General features: G+C 43.1%; 1 protein-coding gene across 1 annotated transcript in view; it reads right to left on the bottom strand.

Moving 5' to 3' along the window:
- SORL1 (sortilin related receptor 1) overlaps window positions 1–25,604 on the bottom strand; it is a 265,489-nt gene that overhangs the window by 149,985 nt on the left and 89,900 nt on the right. The window contains 2 exon segments of the mRNA XM_073657402.1: window positions 1,536–1,709; window positions 1,816–1,954. Coding sequence (XP_073513503.1) covers window positions 1,536–1,709; window positions 1,816–1,954 — 313 coding nt within the window.

Raw genomic sequence — 25,604 nt, 5'->3', positions numbered from 1 at the left:
GACTGAAGAATCCAGAGGTTGTGATCATGTTTCCATTTTTCACCATTTGCAGAGCAGTGACGTCTCCGTCCTGTGATCTCCATCTTTCACCACTTATCCTTCTTGGTGTCGTCTTTTCACTGTTGAGAAGTGTAATGAAATGGAGAGACAGCCGCTACATGCCGCAGAACACAGCTCCGCGCAGAGCACCGCTCATCACCGTGGGAGGGGGAACCACAAGAAGGGGGAGGAGCCATGAGACGGGGGAGCCGCGAGAAGAGGGGAGCCGCAAGAAGGGGGAGGAGCCATGAGATGGGGGAGCCGCGAGAAGAGGGGAGCCGCAAGAAGGGGGAGGAGCCATGAGACGGGGAAGCCGCGAGAAGAGGGGAGCCGCAAGAAGGGGGAGGAGCCATGAGATGGGGGAGCCGCGAGAAGAGGGGAGCCGCAAGAAGGGGGAGGAGCCATGAGACGGGGAAGCCGCGAGAAGAGGGGAGCCGCAAGAAGGGGGAGGAGCCATGAGATGGGGGAGCCGCGAGAAGAGGGGAGCCGCAAGAAGGGGGAGGAGCCATGAGACGGGGGAGCAGCGAGAAGAGGGGAGCCGCAAGAAGGGGGAGGAGCCATGAGATGGGGGAGCCGCAGGAAGAGGGGAGCCGCAAGAAGGGGGAGGAGCCATGAGACGGGGGAGCCGCGAGAAGAGGGGAGCCGCAAGGGGAAGGAGCCATGAGAAGGAGGAGTCATGAGACGGAGGAGCCGCGAGAAGAGGGGAGCCGCAAGGGGGAGGAGTCACGAGAAGGGGGAGCCGCGAGAAGAGAGGAGTCACGAGAAGGGGGAGAGGCATAGATGCATAAGAAGAGGGTAGAACTGAAATCCGGAAGATCCTAGACTGGAAAGAGGGGCCTGGAGGTCAGGAGTGAGGGGCCTGGAGGTCAAGAGTGAGGGGCCTGGAGGTCAAGAGTGAGGGGCCTGGAGGTCAAGAGTGAGGGGCCTGGAGGTCAAGAGTGAGGGGCCTGGAGGTCAAGAGTGAGGGGCCTGGAGGTCAGGAGTGAGGGGCCTGGAGGTCAGGAGTGAGGGGACCGGGGGTTAGGAGTGAGGGGACCGGGGGTCAGGAGTGAGGGGACCGGGGGTCAGGAGTGAGGGGACCGGGGGTCAGGAGTGAGGGGCCTGTGGGTCAAAAGGGAAGGGCCTGGAGGTAAGGAGTGAAGGGACTGGAGGTCAGGAGGGAGGGGCAAGAAAGGAAGAGCCTGGGGTCAGGATGGAGGGGCCTGGAGGTTAGGAGGGAAGGGCCGGGCCTGGAGGTCAGGAGGGAAGGGCCGGGCCTGGGCTCAGGAGGGAGGGGCCTGGAGGTCAGGAGGGAGGGGACTGGAGGTCAAGAGGGAGGGGACTGGAGGTCAGGAGGGAGGGGCCATAAGGGAAGGGCCTGGGGTCAGGAGGGAGGGGCCAGAAGGGAAGGGCCTGGGCTCAGGAGGGAGGGGCCTGGAGGTCTGATGGGGATTTGCTGTACGATGGGCTCGGTCTCTCGGGGGTCCTTACTACCCTCGCTCAGCCCCAGCGCTCACCTTGTTTGGCGCAGGTCTTGTTCTTCAGCTGATACCCATGAGGACACTCGCACTGCTCCTCCCCAGCAGAGGACGTCTCCTCCTTCACCCCTTCTGGACAGCGGCACACTCGGCTGTTGTTGGCCTTGGGCAAACACAGGAGACGGCAAGAGTTCGATGTACAAGAATTCCCTCCTGTGTAGGAAACCATCAGCAGGTATGTTAGAGACCACAGACACCACTGGCACAAGCACGGCATTTACACAGATCAGTGACTGACGTCTGGGTCATGTTACATTACCCGTCCATTTGCCCTTATAGAAAATCTTCATGTCCATCACTCCCGACAATCGACCAATCAGAACTTCTGCCTGGGCACCATTGTACTTCGAAGCCCTGAAGATGCTGAGCTGCGACCAGTCGTCCCAGTAGACTTCATTCTGTCAGTGGAAATAGCAGCGGTAATAGTGTATACGGGCATTACTAGCGTATAGGGGTATTACCAGTGTATACGGGCATTACTAGCGTATAGGGGGTATTACCAGTGTATACGGGCATTACTGGCGTATAGCGGTATTACCAGTGTATACGGGCATTACTAGCGTATAGGGGTATTACCAGTGTATACGGGCATTACTGGCGTATAGGGGTATTACCAGTGTATACGGGCATTACTGGCATATAGGGGTATTACCAGTGTATACAGGCATTACTAGCGTATAGGGGGTATTACCAGTGTATACGGGCATTACTAGCGTATAGCGGTATTACCAGTGTATACGGGCATTACTGGCATATAGGGGTATTACCAGTGTATACGGGCATTACTAGCGTATAGGGGTATTACCAGTGTATACGGGCATTACTGGCGTATAGGGGTATTACCAGTGTATACGGGCATTACTGGCATATAGGGGTATTACCAGTGTATACGGGCATTACTAGCGTATAGCGGTATTACCAGTGTATACGGGCATTACTGGCGTATAGCGGTATTACCAGTGTATACGGGCATTACTAGCGTATAGGGGTATTACCAGTGTATACGGGCATTACTAGCGTATAGCGGTATTACCAGTGTATACGGGCATTACTGGCATATAGGGGTATTACCAGTGTATACGGGCATTACTAGCGTATAGGGGTATTACCAGAGTATACGGGCATTACTAGCGTATAGGGGTATTACCAGTGTATACGGGCATTACTAGCGTATAGGGGTATTACCAGTGTATACGGGCATTACTAGCGTATAGGGGTATTACCAGTGTATACGGGCATTACTGGCGTATAGCGGTATTACCAGTGTATACGGGCATTACTAGCGTATAGCAGTATTACCAGTGTATACGGGCATTACTGGCGTATAGGGGTATTACCAGTGTATACGGGCATTACTGGCGTATAGGGGTATTACCAGTGTATACGGGCATTACTGGCGTATAGCGGTATTACCAGTGTATACGGGCATTACTAGCGTATAGGGGTATTACCAGTGTATACGGGCATTACTGGCGTATAGAGGTATTATCAGTGTATACGGGCATTACTAGCGTATAGGGGTATTACCAGTGTATACGGGCATTACTGGCGTATAGCGGTATTACCAGTGTATACGGGCATTACTAGCGTATAGGGGTATTACCAGTGTATACGGGCATTACTGGCGTATAGCGGTATTACCAGTGTATACGGGCATTACTGGCGTATAGCGGTATTACCAGTGTATACGGGCATTACTAGCGTATAGGGGTATTACCAGTGTATACGGGCATTACTGGCGTATAGCGGTATTACCAGTGTATACGGGCATTACTGGCGTATAGGGGTATTACCAGTGTATACGGGCATTACTAGCGTATAGGGGTATTACCAGTGTATACGGGCATTACTGGCGTATAGGGGTATTACCAGTGTATACAGGCATTACTAGCGTATAGGGGTATTACCAGTGTATACAGGCATTACTAGCGTATAGGGGTATTACCAGTGTATACGGGCATTACTGGCGTATAGGGGTATTACCAGTGTATACAGGCATTACTAGCGTATAGGGGTATTACCAGTGTATACGGGCATTACTAGCGTATAGCAGTATTACCAGTGTATACGGGCATTACTGGCGTATAGGGGTATTACCAGTGTATACGGGCATTACTGGCGTATAGGGGTATTACCAGTGTATACAGGCATTACTGGCGTATAGGGGTATTACCAGTGTATACAGGCATTACTAGCGTATAGGGGTATTACCAGTGTATACGGGCATTACTAGCGTATAGCAGTATTACCAGTGTATACGGGCATTACTGGCGTAGAGGGGTATTACCAGTGTATACGGGCATTACTGGCGTATAGGGGTATTACCAGTGTATACGGGCATTACTAGCGTAAAAGGGTATTACCAGTGTATACAGGCATTACTAGTGTATAGCGGTATTACCAGTGTATACGGGCATTACTGGCATATAGCGGTATTACCAGTGCATACGGGCATTACTAGCGTATAGGGGTATTACCAGTGTATACGGGCATTACTGGCGTATAGGGGTATTACCAGTGTATACGGGCATTACTAGCGTAAAAGGGTATTACCAGTGTATACAGGCATTACTAGTGTATAGCGGTATTACCAGTGTATACGGGCATTACTGGCATATAGCGGTATTACCAGTGTATACGGGCATTACTAGCGTATAGGGGTATTACCAGTGTATACGGGCATTACTAGCGTAAAAGGGTATTACCAGTGTATACAGGCATTACTAGCGTATAGCGGTATTACCAGTGTATACGGGCATTACTAGCGTATAGGGGTATTACCAGTGTATACGGGCATTACTAGCGTAAAAGGGTATTACCAGTGTATACGGGCATTACTGGCATATAGCGGTATTACCAGTGTATACGGGCATTACTAGCGTATAGGGGTATTACCAGTGTATACGGGCATTACTAGCGTAAAAGGGTATTACCAGTGTATACGGGCATTACTAGCGTATAGCGGTATTACCAGTGTATACGGGCATTACTAGCGTATAGGGGTATTACCAGTGTATACGGGCATTACTGGCATATAGCGGTATTACCAGTGTATATGGGCATTACTAGCGTATAGGGGTATTACCAGTGTATACGGGCATTACTAGCGTATAGGGGTATTACCAGTGTATACGGGCATTACTGGCGTATAGGGGTATTACCAGTGTATACGGGCATTGCTAGCGTATAGGGGTATTACCAGTGTATACGGGCATTACTGGCGTATAGGGGTATTACCAGTGTATACGGGCATTACTGGCGTATAGGGGTATTACCAGTGTATACGGGCATTACTGGCGTATAGGGGTATTACCAGTGTATACGGGCATTACTAGCGTATAGGGGCATTACTGGCGTATAGGGGCATTACCAGTGTATACGGGCATTACTAGCGTATAGGGGTATTACCAGTGTATACGGGCATTACTAGCGTATAGGGGTATTACCAGTGTATACGGGCATTACTGGCGTATAGAGGTATTACCAGTGTATACGGGCATTACTGGCGTATAGCGGTATTACCAGTGTATACGGGCATTACTAGCGTATAGGGGTATTACCAGTGTATACGGGCATTACTAGCGTATAGCGGTATTACCAGTGTATACGGGCATTACTAGCGTATAGGGGTATTACCAGTGTATACGGGCATTACTGGCGTATAGCGGTATTACCAGTGTATACGGGCATTACTAGCGTATAGGGGTATTACCAGTGTATACGGGCATTACTAGCGTATAGGGGTATTACCAGTGTATACGGGCATTACTGGCGTATAGGGGTATTACCAGTGTATACGGGCATTACTAGCGTAAAAGGGTATTACCAGTGTATACGGGCATTACTAGCGTATAGCGGTATTACCAGTGTATACGGGCATTACTAGCGTATAGGGGTATTACCAGTGTATACGGGCATTACTGGCATATAGGGGTATTACCAGTGTATACGGGCATTACTGGCATATAGGGGTATTACCAGTGTATACAGGCATTACTAGCGTATAGGGGTATTACTGGCATATAGGGGTATTACCAGTGTATACAGGCATTACTAGCGTATAGGGGTATTACCAGTGTATACGGGCATTACTGGCAAATAGGGGTATTACCAGTGTATACGGGCATTACTAGCGTAAAAGGGTATTACCAGTGTATACAGGCATTACTAGCGTATAGCGGTATTACCAGTGTATACGGGCATTACTAGCGTATAGGGGTATTACCAGTGTATACGGGCATTACTGGCATATAGGGGTATTACCAGTGTATACAGGCATTACTAGCGTATAGGGGTATTACCAGTGTATACGGGCATTACTGGCAAATAGGGGTATTACCAGTGTATACGGGCATTACTAGCGTATAGGGGTATTACCAGTGTATACGGGCATTACTGGCGTATAGGGGTATTACCAGTGTATACGGGCATTACTAGCGTATAGGGGTATTACCAGTGTATACGGGCATTACTGGCGTATAGGGGTATTACCAGTGTATACGGGCATTACTGGCGTATAGGGGTATTACCAGTGTATACGGGCATTACTGGCGTATAGGGGTATTACCAGAGTATACGGGCATTACTAGCGTATAGGGGTATTACCAGTGTATACGGGCATTACTGGCGTATAGCGGTATTACCAGTGTATACGGGCATTACTGGCGTATAGGGGTATTACCAGTGTATACGGGCATTACTAGCGTATAGGGGGTATTACCAGTGTATACGGGCATTACTGGCGTATAGCGGTATTACCAGTGTATACGGGCATTACTAGCGTATAGGGGTATTACCAGTGTATACGGGCATTACTAGCGTATAGGGGTATTACCAGTGTATACGGGCATTACTAGCGTATAGGGGTATTACCAGAGTATACGGGCATTACTAGCGTATAGGGGTATTACCAGAGTATACGGGCATTACTAGCGTATAGCAGTATTACCAGTGTATACGGGCATTACTGGCGTATAGCGGTATTACCAGTGTATACGGGCATTACTAGCGTATAGGGGTATTACCAGTGTATACGGGCATTACTAGCGTATAGGGGTATTACCAGTGTATACGGGCATTACTGGCGTATAGGGGTATTACCAGTGTATACGGGCATTACTAGCGTAAAAGGGTATTACCAGTGTATACAGGCATTACTAGCGTATAGCGGTATTACCAGTGTATACGGGCATTACTAGCGTATAGGGGTATTACCAGTGTATACGGGCATTACTGGCATATAGGGGTATTACCAGTGTATACGGGCATTACTAGCGTATAGGGGTATTACCAGTGTATACGGGCATTACTGGCGTATAGGGGTATTACCAGTGTATACGGGCATTACTGGCGTATAGGGGTATTACCAGTGTATACAGGCATTACTAGCGTATAGGGGTATTACCAGTGTATACGGGCATTACTGGCATATAGGGGTATTACCAGTGTATACGGGCATTACTAGCGTATAGGGGTATTACCAGTGTATACGGGCATTACTGGCGTATAGGGGTATTACCAGTGTATACGGGCATTACTAGCGTATAGGGGTATTACCAGTGTATACGGGCATTACTGGCGTATAGGGGTATTACCAGTGTATACGGGCATTACTGGCGTATAGGGGTATTACCAGTGTATACGGGCATTACTAGCGTATAGGGGTATTACCAGTGTATACGGGCATTACTGGCGTATAGGGGTATTACCAGTGTATACGGGCATTACTAGCGTATAGGGGTATTACCAGTGTATACGGGCATTACTGGCGTATAGGGGTATTACCAGAGTATACGGGCATTACTGGCGTATAGCGGTATTACCAGTGTATACGGGCATTACTGGCGTATAGGGGTATTACCAGTGTATACGGGCATTACTAGCGTATAGGGGGTATTACCAGTGTATACGGGCATTACTGGCGTATAGGGGTATTACCAGTGTATACGGGCATTACTAGCGTATAGGGGTATTACCAGTGTATACGGGCATTACTGGCGTATAGCGGTATTACCAGTGTATACGGGCATTACTGGCGTATAGGGGTATTACCAGTGTATACGGGCATTACTAGCGTATAGGGGGTATTACCAGTGTATACGGGCATTACTGGCGTATAGGGGTATTACCAGTGTATACGGGCATTACTAGTGTATAGGGGTATTACCAGTGTATACGGGAATTACTGGCGTATAGCGGTATTACCAGTGTATACGGGCATTACTGGCATATAGGGGTATTACCAGTGTATACAGGCATTACTAGCGTATAGGGGGTATTACCAGTGTATACGGGCATTACTGGCGTATAGCGGTATTACCAGTGTATACGGGCATTACTAGCGTATAGGGGTATTACCAGTGTATACGGGCATTACTAGCGTATAGGGGTATTACCAGTGTATACGGGCATTACTGGCATATAGGGGTATTACCAGTGTATACAGGCATTACTAGCGTATAGGGGTATTACCAGTGTATACGGGCATTACTGGCGTATAGGGGTATTACCAGTGTATACGGGCATTACTGGCATATAGGGGTATTACCAGTGTATACGGGCATTACTGGCATATAGGGGTATTACCAGTGTATACGGGCATTACTGGCGTATAGCGGTATTACCAGTGTATACGGGCATTACTGGCATATAGGGGTATTACCAGTGTATACAGGCATTACTAGCGTATAGGGGGTATTACCAGTGTATACGGGCATTACTGGCGTATAGCGGTATTACCAGTGTATACGGGCATTACTAGCGTATAGGGGTATTACCAGTGTATACGGGCATTACTAGCGTATAGGGGTATTACCAGTGTATACGGGCATTACTGGCATATAGGGGTATTACCAGTGTATACAGGCATTACTAGCGTATAGGGGTATTACCAGTGTATACGGGCATTACTGGCATATAGGGGTATTACCAGTGTATACGGGCATTACTAGCGTATAGGGGTATTACCAGTGTATACAGGCATTACTAGCGTATACGGGCATTACTGGCGTATAGGGGTATTACCAGTGTATACGGTCATTACTGGCGTATAGGGGTATTACCAGTGTATACGGGCATTACTAGCGTATAGGGGTATTACCAGTGTATACGGGCATTACTGGCGTATAGGGGTATTACCAGTGTATACGGGCATTACTAGCGTATACGGGTATTACCAGTGTATACGGGCATTACTGGCGTATAGGGGTATTACCAGTGTATACGGGCATTACTGGCGTATAGGGGTATTACCAGTGTATACGGGCATTACTGGCGTATAGGGGTATTACCAGTGTATACGGGCATTACTAGCGTATAGGGGTATTACCAGTGTATACGGGCATTACTGGCGTATAGGGGTATTACCAGTGTATACGGGCATTACTAGCGTATAGCGGTATTACTAGCGTATAGCGGTATTACTAGCGTATAGGGGCATTACTAGCGTATAGCGGTATTACCAGTGTATACGGGCATTACTAGCGTATAGCGGTATTACCAGTGTATACGGGCATTACTAGCGTATAGCGGTATTACCAGTGTATACGGGAATTACTAGCATATAGGGGTATTAGTGTATATGGGGTATTACTAGTGTATAGCGGTATTCCCAGTGTATACGGGCATTACTGGCGTATAGGGGTATTACCAGTGTATACGGGCATTACTGGCGTATAGGGGTATTACCAGTGTATACGGGCATTACTGGCGTATAGGGGTATTACCAGTGTATACGGGCATTACTAGCGTATAGGGGTATTACCAGTGTATACGGGCATTACTGGCGTATAGGGGTATTACCAGTGTATACGGGCATTACTAGCGTATAGGGGTATTACCAGTGTATACGGGCATTACTAGTGTATAGCGGTATTACCAGTGTATACGGGCATTACTAGCGTATAGGGGTATTACCAGTGTATACGGGAATTTCTAGCGTATAGGGGTATTAGTGTATATGGGGTATTACTAGTGTATAGCGGTATTACTAGCGTATAGGGGCATTACTAGCGTATAGCGGTATTACCAGTGTATACGGGCATTACTAGCGTATAGCGGTATTACCAGAGTATACGGGCATTACTAGCGTATAGGGGGTATTACTAGCATATAGCGGTATTACTAGCGTATAGGGGTATTACTAGCATATAGGAGTATTAGTACATAGGGGTATTACTAGCGTATAGGGGTATTAGTACATAGGGGCATTACTAGCGCATAGGGGCATTACTAGTGTATAGGGGTATTAGTGTATATGGGGTATTACTAGTGTATACAGGCATTATTAGTTTATAGGGGCATTACTAGTGCACAGGGACATTAGTGTATATGTGGTATTACTAGTGTATACAGGCATTATTAGTTTATATGGGCATTACTAGCGCACAGGGGCATTACTAGTGCACAGGGACATTAGTGTATATGTGGTATTACTAGTGTATACAGGCATTATTAGTTTATAGGGGCATTACTAGCGCACAGGGACATTAGTGTATATGTGGTATTACTAGTGTATACAGGCATTATTAGTTTATAGGGGCATTACTAGTGCACAGGGACATTAGTGTATATGTGGTATTACTAGTGTATACAGGCATTATTAGTTTATAGGGGCATTACTAGAGCACAGGGACATTAGTGTATATGTGGTATTACTAGTGTATACAGGCATTATTAGTTTATAGGGGCATTACTAGTGCACAGGGACATTAGTGTATATGTGGTATTACTAGTGTATACAGGCATTATTAGTTTATAGGGGCATTACTAGCGCACAGGGGCATTACTAGCGCACAGGGGCATTAGTGTATATGTGGTATTACTAGTGTATACAGGCATTATTAGTTTATAGGGGCATTACTAGCGCACAGGGGCATTAGTGTATATGTGGTATTACTAGTGTATACAGGCATTATTAGTTTATAGGGGCATTACTAGTGCACAGGGACATTAGTGTATATGTGGTATTACTAGTGTATACAGGCATTATTAGTTTATAGGGGCATTACTAGCGCACAGGGACATTAGTGTATATGGGGTATTACTAGTGTATACAGGCATTATTAGTTTATAGGGGCATTACTAGTGCACAGGGATATTAGTGTATATGTGGTATTACTAGTGTATACAGGCATTATTAGTTTATAGGGGCATTACTAGTGCACAGGGACATTAGTGTATATGTGGTATTACTAGTGTATACAGGCATTATTAGTTTATAGGGGCATTACTAGAGCACAGGGGCATTACTAGCGCACAGGGGCATTAGTGTATATGTGGTATTACTAGTGTATAGGGGCATTATTAGTTTATAGGGGCATTACTAGCGCACAGGGGTATTAGTGCATATGGGGTTTTACTAGTGTATACAGGCATTATTAGTTTATAGGGGCATTACTAGCGTACAGGGGCATTAGTGTTTATGGGGTTTTACTAGTGTATACAGGCATTATTAGTTTATATGGGCATTACTAGAGCACAGGGGCATTACTAGCGCACAGGGGCATTAGTGTTTATGGGGTTTTACTAGTGTATAGGGGCATTATTAGTTTATAGGGGCATTACTAGCGCACAGGGGCATTAGTGTTTATGGGGTTTTACTAGTGTATACAGGCATTATTAGTTTATATGGGCATTACTAGAGCACAGGGGCATTACTAGCGCACAGGGCTATTAGTGCATATGGGGTTTTACTAGTGTATACAGGCATTATTAGTTTATAGGGGCATTACTAGCGCACAGGGACATTAGTGTATATGGGGTATTACTAGTGTATACAGGCATTATTAGTTTATAGGGGCATTACTAGCGCACAGGGACATTAGTGTATATGGGGTATTACTAGTGTATACAGGCATTATTAGTTTATAGGGGCATTACTAGAGCACAGGGGCATTAGTGCATATGGGGTTTTACTAGTGTATACAGGCATTATTAGTTTATAGGGGCATTACTAGCGCACAGGGGCATTAGTGTATATGGGGTATTACTAGTGTATACAGGCATTATTAGTTTATAGGGGCATTACTAGCGCACAGGGGCATTAGTGTATATGGGGTATTACTAGTGTATACAGGCATTATTAGTTTATAGGGGCATTACTAGCGCACAGGGACATTAGTGTATATGGGGTATTACTAGTGTATACAGGCATTATTAGTTTATAGGGGCATTACTAGAGCACAGGGGCATTAGTGTATATGGGGTATTACTAGTGTATACAGGCATTATTAGTTTATAGGGGCATTACCAGCACACAGGGGCATTAGTGTTTTTGGGGTTTTACTAGTGTATACAGGCATTATTAGTTTATAGGGGCATTACTAGCGCACAGGGGTATTAGCGCATAGGGACATTACTAGTGTATACAGGCATTATTAGTTTATAGGGGCATTACTAGCGCACAGGGGCATTAGTGTTTATGGGGTTTTACTAGTGTATACAGGCATTATTAGTTTATATGGGCATTACTAGAGCACAGGGGCATTACTAGCGCACAGGGGCATTAGTGTTTATGGGGTTTTACTAGTGTATAGGGGCATTATTAGTTTATAGGGGCATTACTAGCGCACAGGGGCATTAGTGTTTATGGGGTTTTACTAGTGTATACAGGCATTATTAGTTTATATGGGCATTACTAGAGCACAGGGGCATTACTAGCGCACAGGGCTATTAGTGCATATGGGGTTTTACTAGTGTATACAGGCATTATTAGTTTATAGGGGCATTACTAGAGCACAGGGACATTAGTGTATATGGGGTATTACTAGTGTATACAGGCATTATTAGTTTATAGGGGCATTACTAGCGCACAGGGGCATTAGTGTATATGGGGTATTACTAGTGTATACAGGCATTATTAGTTTATAGGGGCATTACTAGCGCACAGGGGCATTAGTGTATATGGGGTATTACTAGTGTATACAGGCATTATTAGTTTATAGGGGCATTACTAGCGCACAGGGACATTAGTGTATATGGGGTATTACTAGTGTATACAGGCATTATTAGTTTATAGGGGCATTACTAGAGCACAGGGGCATTAGTGTATATGGGGTTTTACTAGTGTATACAGGCATTATTAGTTTATAGGGGCATTACTAGCGCACAGGGGCATTAGTGTATATGGGGTTTTACTAGTGTATACAGGCATTATTAGTTTATAGGGGCATTACTAGCGCACAGGGACATTAGTGTATATGGGGTATTACTAGTGTATACAGGCATTATTAGTTTATAGGGGCATTACTAGAGCACAGGGGCATTAGTGTATATGGGGTTTTACTAGTGTATACAGGCATTATTAGTTTATAGGGGCATTACTAGAGCACAGGGACATTACTAGCGCACAGGGGTATTAGTGCATATGGGGTTTTACTAGTGTATACAGGCATTATTAGTTTATGGGGGCATTACTAGAGCACAGGGGCATTAGTGTATATGGGGTTTTACTAGTGTATACAGGCATTATTAGTTTATAGGGGCATTACTAGCGCACAGGGACATTAGTGTATATGGTGTATTACTAGTGTATACAGGCATTATTAGTTTATAGGGGCATTACTAGAGCACAGGGGCATTAGTGTATATGGGGTTTTACTAGTGTATACAGGCATTATTAGTTTATAGGGGCATTACTAGAGCACAGGGACATTACTAGCGCACAGGGGTATTAGTGCATATGGGGTTTTACTAGTGTATACAGGCATTATTAGTTTATAGGGGCATTACTAGAGCACAGGGGCATTAGTGCATATGGGGTTTTACTAGTGTATACAGGCATTATTAGTTTATAGGGGCATTACTAGCGCACAGGGGTATTAGTGCATATGGGGTTTTACTAGTGTATACAGGCATTATTAGTTTATAGGGGCATTACTAGCGCACAGGGACATTAGTGTATATGGGGTATTACTAGTGTATACAGGCATTATTAGTTTATAGGGGCATTACTAGCGCATAGGGGCATTAGTGTTTTTGGGGTTTTACTAGTGTATACAGGCATTATTAGTTTATAGGGGCATTACTAGAGCACAGGGGCATTACTAGCGCACAGGGACATTAGTGTATATGGGGTTTTACTAGTGTATACAGGCATTATTAGTTTATAGGGGCATTACTAGCGCACAGGGGCATTAGTGTATATGGGGTTTTACTAGTGTATACAGGCATTATTAGTTTATAGGGGCATTACTAGAGCACAGGGACATTACTAGCGCACAGGGGTATTAGTGCATATGGGGTTTTACTAGTGTATACAGGCATTATTAGTTTATGGGGGCATTACTAGAGCACAGGGGCATTAGTGTATATGGGGTTTTACTAGTGTATACAGGCATTATTAGTTTATAGGGGCATTACTAGCGCACAGGGACATTAGTGTATATGGTGTATTACTAGTGTATACAGGCATTATTAGTTTATAGGGGCATTACTAGAGCACAGGGGCATTAGTGTATATGGGGTTTTACTAGTGTATACAGGCATTATTAGTTTATAGGGGCATTACTAGAGCACAGGGACATTACTAGCGCACAGGGGTATTAGTGCATATGGGGTTTTACTAGTGTATACAGGCATTATTAGTTTATAGGGGCATTACTAGCGCACAGGGGTATTAGTGCATATGGGGTTTTACTAGTGTATACAGGCATTATTAGTTTATAGGGGCATTACTAGCGCACAGGGACATTAGTGTATATGGGGTATTACTAGTGTATACAGGCATTATTAGTTTATAGGGGCATTACTAGCGCATAGGGGCATTAGTGTTTTTGGGGTTTTACTAGTGTATACAGGCATTATTAGTTTATAGGGGCATTACTAGAGCACAGGGGCATTACTAGCGCACAGGGACATTAGTGTATATGGGGTTTTACTAGTGTATACAGGCATTATTAGTTTATAGGGGCATTACTAGCGCACAGGGGTATTAGTGTATATGGGGTTTTACTAGTGTATACAGGCATTATTAGTTTATAGGGGCATTACTAGCGCACAGGGACATTAGTGTATATGGGGTTTTACTAGTGTATACAGGCATTATTAGTTTATAGGGGCATTACTAGAGCACAGGGGCATTAGTGTATATGGGGTTTTACTAGTGTATACAGACATTATTAGTTTATAGGGGCATTACTAGAGCACAGGGGCATTAGTGTATATGGGGTTTTACTAGTGTATACAGGCATTATTAGTTTATAGGGGCATTACTAGCGCACAGGGGTATTAGTGTATATGGGGTTTTACTAGTGTATACAGACATTATTAGTTTATAGGGGCATTACTAGCGCACAGGGGCATTAGTGTATATGGGGTATTACTAGTGTATACAGGCATTATTAGTTTATAGGGGCATTACTAGAGCACAGGGACATTAGTGTATATGGGGTATTTCTAGTGTATACAGGCATTATTAGTTTATAGGGGCATTACTAGCGCACAGGGGTATTAGTGTATATGGGGTTTTACTAGTGTATACAGGCATTATTAGTTTATAGGGGCATTACTAGAGCACAGGGGCATTACTAGCGCACAGGGGTATTAGTGTATATGGGGTTTTACTAGTGTATACAGGCATTATTAGTTTATAGGGGCATTACTAGCGCACAGGGGCATTAGTGTATATGGGGTATTACTAGTGTATACAGACATTATTAGTTTATAGGGGCATTACTAGCGCACAGGGGTATTAGTGTATATGTGGTATTACTAGTGTATACAGACATTATTAGTTTATAGGGGCATTACTATCGCACAGGGGCATTAGTGTATATGGGGTATTACTAGTGTATACTGGCATTATTAGTTTATAGGGGCATTACTAGAGCACAGGGGCATTAGTGTATATGGGGTATTACTAGTGTATACAGACATTATTAGTTTATAGGGGCATTACTAGCGCACAGGGGTATTAGTGTATATGGGGTATTACTAGTGTATACAGACATTATTAGTTTATAGGGGCATTACTAGAGCACAGGGGCATTAGTGTTTATGGGGTTTTACTAGTGTATACAGGCATTATTAGTTTATAGGGGCATTACTAGCGCACAGGGGTATTAGTGTATATGGGGTATTACTAGTGTATACAGACATTATTAGTTTATAGGGGCATTACTATCGCACAGGGGCATTAGTGTTTATGGGGTTTTACTAGTGTATACAGGCATTATTAGTTTATAGGGGCATTACTAGCGCACAGGGGTATTAGTGTATATGGGGTATTACTAGTGTATACAGACATTATTAGTTTATAGGGGCATTACTATCGCACAGGGGTATTAGTGTATATGGGGTTTTACTAGTGTATACAGGCATTATTAGTTTATAGGGGCATTACTAGAGCACAGGGGCATTAGTGTTTTTGGGGTTTTACTAGTGTATACAGGCATTATTAGTTTATAGGGGCATTACTAGCGCACAGGGACATTAGTGTATATGGGGTATTACTAGTGTATACAGGCATTATTAGTTTATAGGGGCATTACTAGCGCACAGGGGTATTAGTGCATACAGGGTTTTACTAGTGTATACAGGCATTATTAGTTTATAGGGGCATTACTAGCGCACAGGGACATTAGTGTATATGGGGTATTACTAGTGTATACAGGCATTATTAGTTTATAGGGGCATTACTAGCGCACAGGGACATTAGTGTATATGGGGTATTACTAGTGTATACAGGCATTATTAGTTTATAGGGGCATTACTAGCGCACAGGGACATTAGTGTATATGGGGTATTACTAGTGTATACAGGCATTATTAGTTTATAGGGGCATTACTAGCGCACAGGGGTATTAGTGCATATGGGGTTTTACTAGTGTATACAGGCATTATTAGTTTATAGGGGCATTACTAGCGCACAGGGACATTAGTGTATATGGGGTATTACTAGTGTATACAGGCATTATTAGTTTATAGGGGCATTACTAGAGCACAGGGGCATTACTAGCGCACAGGGGTATTAGTGCATATGGGGTTTTACTAGTGTATACAGGCATTATTAGTTTATAGGGGCATTACTAGCGCACAGGGGTATTAGTGCATACAGGCATTATTAGTTTATAGGGGCATTACTAGCGCACAGGGACATTAGTGTATATGGGGTATTACTAGTGTATACAGGCATTATTAGTTTATAGGGGCATTTCTAGCGCACAGGGACATTAGTGTATATGGGGTTTTACTAGTGTATACAGGCATTATTAGTTTATAGGGGCATTACTAGCGCACAGGGGTATTAGCGCATAGGGACATTACTAGTGTATACAGGCATTATTAGTTTATAGGGGCATTACTAGCGCACAGGGACATTACTGTATATGGGGTATTACTAGTGTATACAGGCATTATTAGTTTATAGGGGCATTACTAGCGCACAGGGGTCTTAGTGCATATGGGGTTTTACTAGTGTATACAGGCATTATTAGTTTATAGGGGCATTACTAGAGCATAGGGGCATTACTAGCGCACAGGGGCATTAGTGTTTATGGGGTTTTACTAGTGTATACAGGCATTATTAGTTTATATGGGCATTACTAGAGCACAGGGGCATTACTAGCGCACAGGGGCATTAGTGTTTATGGGGTTTTACTAGTGTATACAGGCATTATTTTTATAGGGGCATTACTAGCGCACAGGGGCATTAGTGTATATGGGGTTTTACTAGTGTATAGGGGCATTATTAGTTTATAGGGGCATTACTAGAGCACAGGGGCATTAGTGCATATGGGGTTTTACTAGTGTATACAGGCATTATTAGTTTATAGGGGCATTACTAGAGCACAGGGGCATTAGTGTATATGGGGTTTTACTAGTGCATACAGGCATTATTAGTTTATAGGGGCATTACTAGCGCACAGGGACATTAGTGTATATGGGGTATTACTAGTGTATACAGGCATTATTAGTTTATAGGGGCATTACTAGCGCACAGGGACATTAGTGTATATGGGGTATTACTAGTGTATACAGGCATTATTAGTTTATAGGGGCATTACTAGAGCACAGGGGCATTAGTGTATATGGGGTATTACTAGTGTATACAGGCATTATTAGTTTATAGGGGCATTACTAGCGCACAGGGACATTAGTGTATATGTGGTATTACTAGTGTATACAGGCATTATTAGTTTATAGGGGCATTACTAGCGCACAGGGGTATTAGTGCATATGGGGTTTTACTAGTGTATACAGGCATTATTAGTTTATAGGGGCATTACTAGCGCACAGGGGCATTAGTGTATATGGGGTATTACTAGTGTATACAGGCATTATTAGTTTATAGGGGCATTACTAGCGCACAGGGGCATTAGTGTATATGGGGTATTACTAGTGTATACAGGCATTATTAGTTTATAGGGGCATTACTAGAGCACAGGGACATTAGTGTATATGGGGTATTACTAGTGTATACAGGCATTATTAGTTTATAGGGGCATTACTAGCGCACAGGGGTATTAGTGCATATGGGGTTTTACTAGTGTATACAGGCATTATTAGTTTATAGGGGCATTACTAGCGCACAGGGGCATTAGTGTATATGGGGTATTACTAGTGTATACAGGCATTATTAGTTTATAGGGGCATTACTAGAGCACAGGGACATTACTAGCGCACAGGGGTATTAGTGCATATGGGGTTTTACTAGTGTATACAGGCATTATTAGTTTATAGGGACATTACTAGCGCACAGGGGTATTAGCACATATGGGGTTTTACTAGTGTATACAGGCATTATTAGTTTATAAGGGCATTACTAGCGCACAGGGGCATTAGTGTTTATGGGGTTTTACTAGTGTATACAGGCATTATTAGTTTATAGGGGCATTAGTGTATATGGGGTTTTACTAGTGTATACAGACATTATTAGTTTATAGGGGCATTACTAGCGCACAGGGGTATTAGTGCATATGGGGTTTTACTAGTGTATACAGGCATTATTAGTTTATAGGGGCATTACTAGAGCACAGGGACATTAGTGTATATGGGGTATTACTAGTGTATACAGGCATTATTAGTTTATAGGGGCATTACTAGCGCACAGGGGTATTAGTGCATATGGGGTTTTACTAGTGTATACAGGCATTATTAGTTTATAGGGGCATTACTAGAGCACAGGGGCATTAGTGTATATGGGGTATTACTAGCGTATACAGGCATTATTAGTTTATAGGGGCATTACTAGAGCACAGGGACATTAGTGTATATGGGGTATTACTAGTGTATACAGGCATTATTAGTTTATAGGGGCATTACTAGAGCACAGGGACATTAGTGTATATGGGGTTTTACTAGTGTATACAGACATTATTAGTTTATAGGGGCATTACTAGCGCACAGGGGTATTAGTGCATATGGGGTTTTACTAGTGTATACAGGCATTATTAGTTTATAGGGGCATTACTAGAGCACAGGGGCATTAGTGTATATGGGGTATTACTAGCGTATACAGGCATTATTAGTTTATAGGGGCATTACTAGAGCACAGGGACATTAGTGTATATGGGGTATTACTAGTGTATACAGGCATTATTAGTTTATAGGGGCATTACTAGAGCACAGGGACATTAGTGTATATGGGGTATTACTAGTGTATACAGGCATTATTAGTTTATAGGGGCATTACTAGAGCACAGGGGCATTAGTGTATATGGGGTATTACTAGTGTATACAGGCATTATTAGTTTATAGGGGCATTACTAGAGCACAGGGACATTAGTGTATATGGGGTATTACTAGTGTATACAGGCATTATTAGTTTATAGGGGCATTACTAGAGCACAGGGACATTAGTGTATATGGGGTATTACTAGTGTATACAGGCATTATTAGTTTATAGGGGCATTACTAGAGCACAGGGACATTAGTGTATATGGGGTATTACTAGTGTATACAGGCATTATTAGTTTATAGGGGCATTAGTGTATATGGGGTTTTACTAGTGTATACAGACATTATTAGTTTATAGGGGCATTACTAGCGCACAGGGGTATTAGTGCATATGGGGTTTTACTAGTGTATACAGGCATTATTAGTTTATAGGGACATTACTAGCGCACAGGGGTATTAGTGCATATGGGGTTTTACTAGTGTATACAGGCATTATTAGTTTATAGGGGCATTACTAGCGCACAGGGACATTAGTGTATATGGGGTATTACTAGTGTATACAGGCATTATTAGTTTATAGGGGCATTACTAGAGCACAGGGGTATTAGTGCATATGGGGTTTTACTAGTGTAAACAGGCATTATTAGTTTATAGGGGCATTACTAGCGCACAGGGGTATTAGCGCATATGGGGTTTTACTAGTGTATACAGGCATTATTAGTTTATAGGGGCATTACTAGCGCACAGGGGTATTAGTGCATACAGGCATTATTAGTTTATAGGGGCATTACTAGCGCACAGGGACATTAGTGTATATGGGGCTTTACTAGTGTATACAGGCATTATTAGTTTATAGAGGCATTACTAGAGCACAGGGGCATTACTAGAGCACAGGGACATTAGTGTATATGGGGTTTTACTAGTGTATACAGGCATTATTAGTTTATAGGGGCATAACTAGCGCACAGGGGTATTAGTGCATATGGGGTTTTACTAGTGTATACAGGCATTATTAGTTTATAGGGGCATTACTAGCTCACAGGGGTATTAGTGCATATGGGGTTTTACTAGTGTATACAGGCATTATTAGTTTATAGGGGCATTACTAGCGCACAGGGGTATTAGTGCATACAGGCATTATTAGTTTATAGGGGCATTACTAGCGCACAGGGACATTAGTGTATATGGGGCTTTACTAGTGTATACAGGCATTATTAGTTTATAGAGGCATTACTAGAGCACAGGGACATTAGTGTATATGGGGTTTTACTAGTGTATACAGGCATTATTAGTTTATAGGGGCATAACTAGCGCACAGGGGTATTAGTGCATATGGGGTTTTACTAGTGTATACAGGTATTATTAGTTTATAGGGGCATTACTAGAGCACAGGGGCATTACTAGCGCACAGGGGCATTAGTGTATATGGGGTTTTACTAGTGTATACAGGCATTATTAGTTTATAGGGGCATTACTAGAGCACAGGGACATTAGTGTATATGGGGCATTACTAGTGTATACAGGCATTATTAGTTTAAAGGGGCATTACTAGAACACAGGGACATTAGTGTATATGGGGTATTACTAGTGTATACAGGCATTATTAGTTTATAGGGGCATTACTAGAGCACAGGGACATTAGTGTATATGGGGTTTTACTAGTGTATACAGGCATTATTAGTTTATAGGGGCATTACTAGCGCACAGGGACATTAGTGTATATGGGGTTTTACTAGTGTATACAGGCATTATTAGTTTATAGGGGCATTACTAGAGCACAGGGACATTAGTGTATATGGGGTATTACTAGTGTATACAGGCATTATTAGTTTATAGGGGCATTACTAGCGCACAGGGGTATTAGTGCATATGGGGTTTTACTAGTGTATACAGGCATTATTAGTTTATAGGGGCATTAGTGTATATGGGGTTTTACTAGTGTATACAGGCATTATTAGTTTATAGGGGCATTACTAGCGCACAGGGGCATTAGTGTATATGGGGTTTTACTAGTGTATACAGACATTATTAGTTTATAGGGGCATTACTAGCGCACAGGGGTATTAGTGCATATGGGGTTTTACTAGTGTATACAGGCATTATTAGTTTATAGGGGCATTACTAGCGCACAGGGACATTAGTGTATATGGGGTATTACTAGTGTATACAGGCATTATTAGTTTATAGGGGCATTACTAGAGCACAGGGACATTACTAGCGCACAGGGGTATTAGTGCATATGGGGTTTTACTAGTGTATACAGGCATTATTAGTTTATAGGGGCATTACTAGCGCACAGGGGTATTAGCGCATATGGGGTTTTACTAGTGTATACAGGCATTATTAGTTTATAGGGGCATTACTAGCGCACAGGGGTATTAGTGCATACAGGCATTATTAGTTTATAGGGGCATTACTAGCGCACAGGGACATTAGTGTATATGGGGCTTTACTAGTGTATACAGGCATTATTAGTTTATAGGGGCATTACTAGAGCACAGGGGCATTACTAGCGCACAGGGGTATTAGTGCATATGGGGTTTTACTAGTGTATACAGGCATTATTAGTTTATAGGGGCATTACTAGAGCACAGGGACATTAGTGTATATGGGGTATTACTAGTGTATACAGGCATTATTAGTTTATAGGGGCATTACTAGAGCACAGGGGCATTACTAGCGCACAGGGATATTAGTGCATATGGGGTTTTACTAGTGTATACAGGCATTATTAGTTTATAGGGGCATTACTAGAGCACAGGGGCATTAGTGTATATGGGGTTTTACTAGTGTATACAGGCATTATTAGTTTATAGGGGCATTACTAGAGCACAGGGGCATTACTAGCGCACAGGGGTATTAGTGCATATGGGGTTTTACTAGTGTATACAGGCATTATTAGTTTATAGGGGCATTACTAGCGCACAGGGACATTAGTGCATATGGGGTTTTACTAGTGTATACAGGCATTATTAGTTTATAGGGGCATTACTAGCGCACAGGGGTATTAGTGCATATGGGGTTTTACTAGTGTATACAGGCATTATTAGTTTATAGGGGCATTACTAGCGCACAGGGGTATTAGCGCATATGGGGTTTTACTAGTGTATACAGGCATTATTAGTTTATAGGGGCATTACTAGCGCACAGGGGTATTAGTGCATACAGGCATTATTAGTTTATAGGGGCATTACTAGCGCACAGGGACATTAGTGTATATGGGGCTTTACTAGTGTATACAGGCATTATTAGTTTATAGGGGCATTACTAGAGCACAGGGGCATTACTAGCGCACAGGGGTATTAGTGCATATGGGGTTTTACTAGTGTATACAGGCATTATTAGTTTATAGGGGCATTACTAGAGCACAGGGACATTAGTGTATATGGGGTATTACTAGTGTATACAGGCATTATTAGTTTATAGGGGCATTACTAGAGCACAGGGGCATTACTAGCGCACAGGGATATTAGTGCATATGGGGTTTTACTAGTGTATACAGGCATTATTAGTTTATAGGGGCATTACTAGAGCACAGGGGCATTAGTGTATATGGGGTTTTACTAGTGTATACAGGCATTATTAGTTTATAGGGGCATTACTAGAGCACAGGGGCATTACTAGCGCACAGGGGTATTAGTGCATATGGGGTTTTACTAGTGTATACAGGCATTATTAGTTTATAGGGGCATTACTAGCGCACAGGGACATTAGTGCATATGGGGTTTTACTAGTGTATACAGGCATTATTAGTTTATAGGGGCATTACTAGCGCACAGGGGTATTAGTGCATATGGGGTTTTACTAGTGTATACAGGCATTATTAGTTTATAGGGGCATTACTAGCGCACAGGGGTATTAGCGCATATGGGGTTTTACTAGTGTATACAGGCATTATTAGTTTATAGGGGCATTACTAGCGCACAGGGGTATTAGTGCATACAGGCATTATTAGTTTATAGGGGCATTACTAGCGCACAGGGACATTAGTGTATATGGGGCTTTACTAGTGTATACAGGCATTATTAGTTTATAGGGGCATTACTAGAGCACAGGGGCATTACTAGCGCACAGGGGTATTAGTGCATATGGGGTTTTACTAGTGTATACAGGCATTATTAGTTTATAGGGGCATTACTAGAGCACAGGGACATTAGTGTATATGGGGTTTTACTAGTGTATACAGGCATTATTAGTTTATAGGGGCATAACTAGCGCACAGGGGTATTAGTGCATATGGGGTTTTACTAGTGTATACAGGTATTATTAGTTTATAGGGGCATTACTAGAGCACAGGGGCATTACTAGCGCACAGGGGCATTAGTGTATATGGGGTTTTACTAGTGTATACAGGCATTATTAGTTTATAGGGGCATTACTAGAGCACAGGGACATTAGTGTATATGGGGTATTACTAGTGTATACAGGCATTATTAGTTTATAGGGGCATTACTAGAGCACAGGGACATTAGTGTATATGGGGTATTACTAGTGTATACAGGCATTATTAGTTTAAAGGGGCATTACTAGCGCACAGGGACATTAGTGTATATGGGGTATTACTAGTGTATACAGGCATTATTAGTTTATAGGGGCATTACTAGCGCACAGGGACATTAGTGTATATGGGGTTTTACTAGTGTATACAGGCATTATTAGTTTATAGGGGCATTACTAGCGCACAGGGACATTAGTGTATATGGGGTATTACTAGTGTATACAGGCATTATTAGTTTATAGGGGCATTACTAGAACACAGGGACATTAGTGTATATGGGGTATTACTAGTGTATACAGGCATTATTAGTTTATAGGGGCATTACTAGCGCACAGGGACATTAGTGTATATGGGGTATTACTAGTGTATACAGGCATTATTAGTTTATAGGGGCATTACTAGAGCACAGGGACATTAGTGTATATGGGGTTTTACTAGTGTATACAGGCATTATTAGTTTATAGGGGCATTACTAGAGCACAGGGACATTAGTGTATATGGGGTTTTACTAGTGTATACAGGCATTATTAGTTTATAGGGGCATTACTAGAGCACAGGGACATTAGTGTATATGGGGTTTTACTAGTGTATACAGGCATTATTAGTTTATAGGGGCATTAGTGTATATGGGGTTTTACTAGTGTATACAGGCATTATTAGTTTATAGGGGCATTAGTGTATATGGGGTTTTACTAGTGTATACAGACATTATTAGTTTATAGGGGCATTACTAGCGCACAGGGGTATTAGTGCATATGGGGTTTTACTAGTGTATACAGGCATTATTAGTTTATAGGGGCATTACTAGCGCACAGGGACATTAGTGTATATGGGGTATTACTAGTGTATACAGGCATTATTAGTTTATAGGGGCATTACTAGAGCACAGGGACATTACTAGCGCACAGGGGTATTAGTGCATATGGGGTTTTACTAGTGTATACAGGCATTATTAGTTTATAGGGGCATTACTAGCGCACAGGGGTATTAGCGCATATGGGGTTTTACTAGTGTATACAGGCATTATTAGTTTATAGGGGCATTACTAGCGCACAGGGGTATTAGTGCATACAGGCATTATTAGTTTATAGGGGCATTACTAGCGCACAGGGACATTAGTGTATATGGGGCTTTACTAGTGTATACAGGCATTATTAGTTTATAGGGGCATTACTAGAGCACAGGGGCATTACTAGCGCACAGGGGTATTAGTGCATATGGGGTTTTACTAGTGTATACAGGCATTATTAGTTTATAGGGGCATTACTAGAGCACAGGGACATTAGTGTATATGGGGTATTACTAGTGTATACAGGCATTATTAGTTTATAGGGGCATTACTAGAGCACAGGGGCATTACTAGCGCACAGGGATATTAGTGCATATGGGGTTTTACTAGTGTATACAGGCATTATTAGTTTATAGGGGCATTACTAGAGCACAGGGGCATTAGTGTATATGGGGTTTTACTAGTGTATACAGGCATTATTAGTTTATAGGGGCATTACTAGAGCACAGGGGCATTACTAGCGCACAGGGGTATTAGTGCATATGGGGTTTTACTAGTGTATACAGGCATTATTAGTTTATAGGGGCATTACTAGCGCACAGGGACATTAGTGCATATGGGGTTTTACTAGTGTATACAGGCATTATTAGTTTATAGGGGCATTACTAGCGCACAGGGGTATTAGTGCATATGGGGTTTTACTAGTGTATACAGGCATTATTAGTTTATAGGGGCATTACTAGCGCACAGGGGTATTAGCGCATATGGGGTTTTACTAGTGTATACAGGCATTATTAGTTTATAGGGGCATTACTAGCGCACAGGGGTATTAGTGCATACAGGCATTATTAGTTTATAGGGGCATTACTAGCGCACAGGGACATTAGTGTATATGGGGCTTTACTAGTGTATACAGGCATTATTAG

Source organism: Phyllobates terribilis, unplaced genomic scaffold, assembly GCF_046119375.1.
Source record: "Phyllobates terribilis strain yellow unplaced genomic scaffold, ASM4611937v1 Scaffold_12__6_contigs__length_324123572, whole genome shotgun sequence".
NCBI lineage: Eukaryota > Metazoa > Chordata > Amphibia > Anura > Dendrobatidae > Phyllobates > Phyllobates terribilis.
Note: the sequence above shows the minus strand (reverse complement) of the source record. Positions and strands in the feature narration are given on the sequence as shown.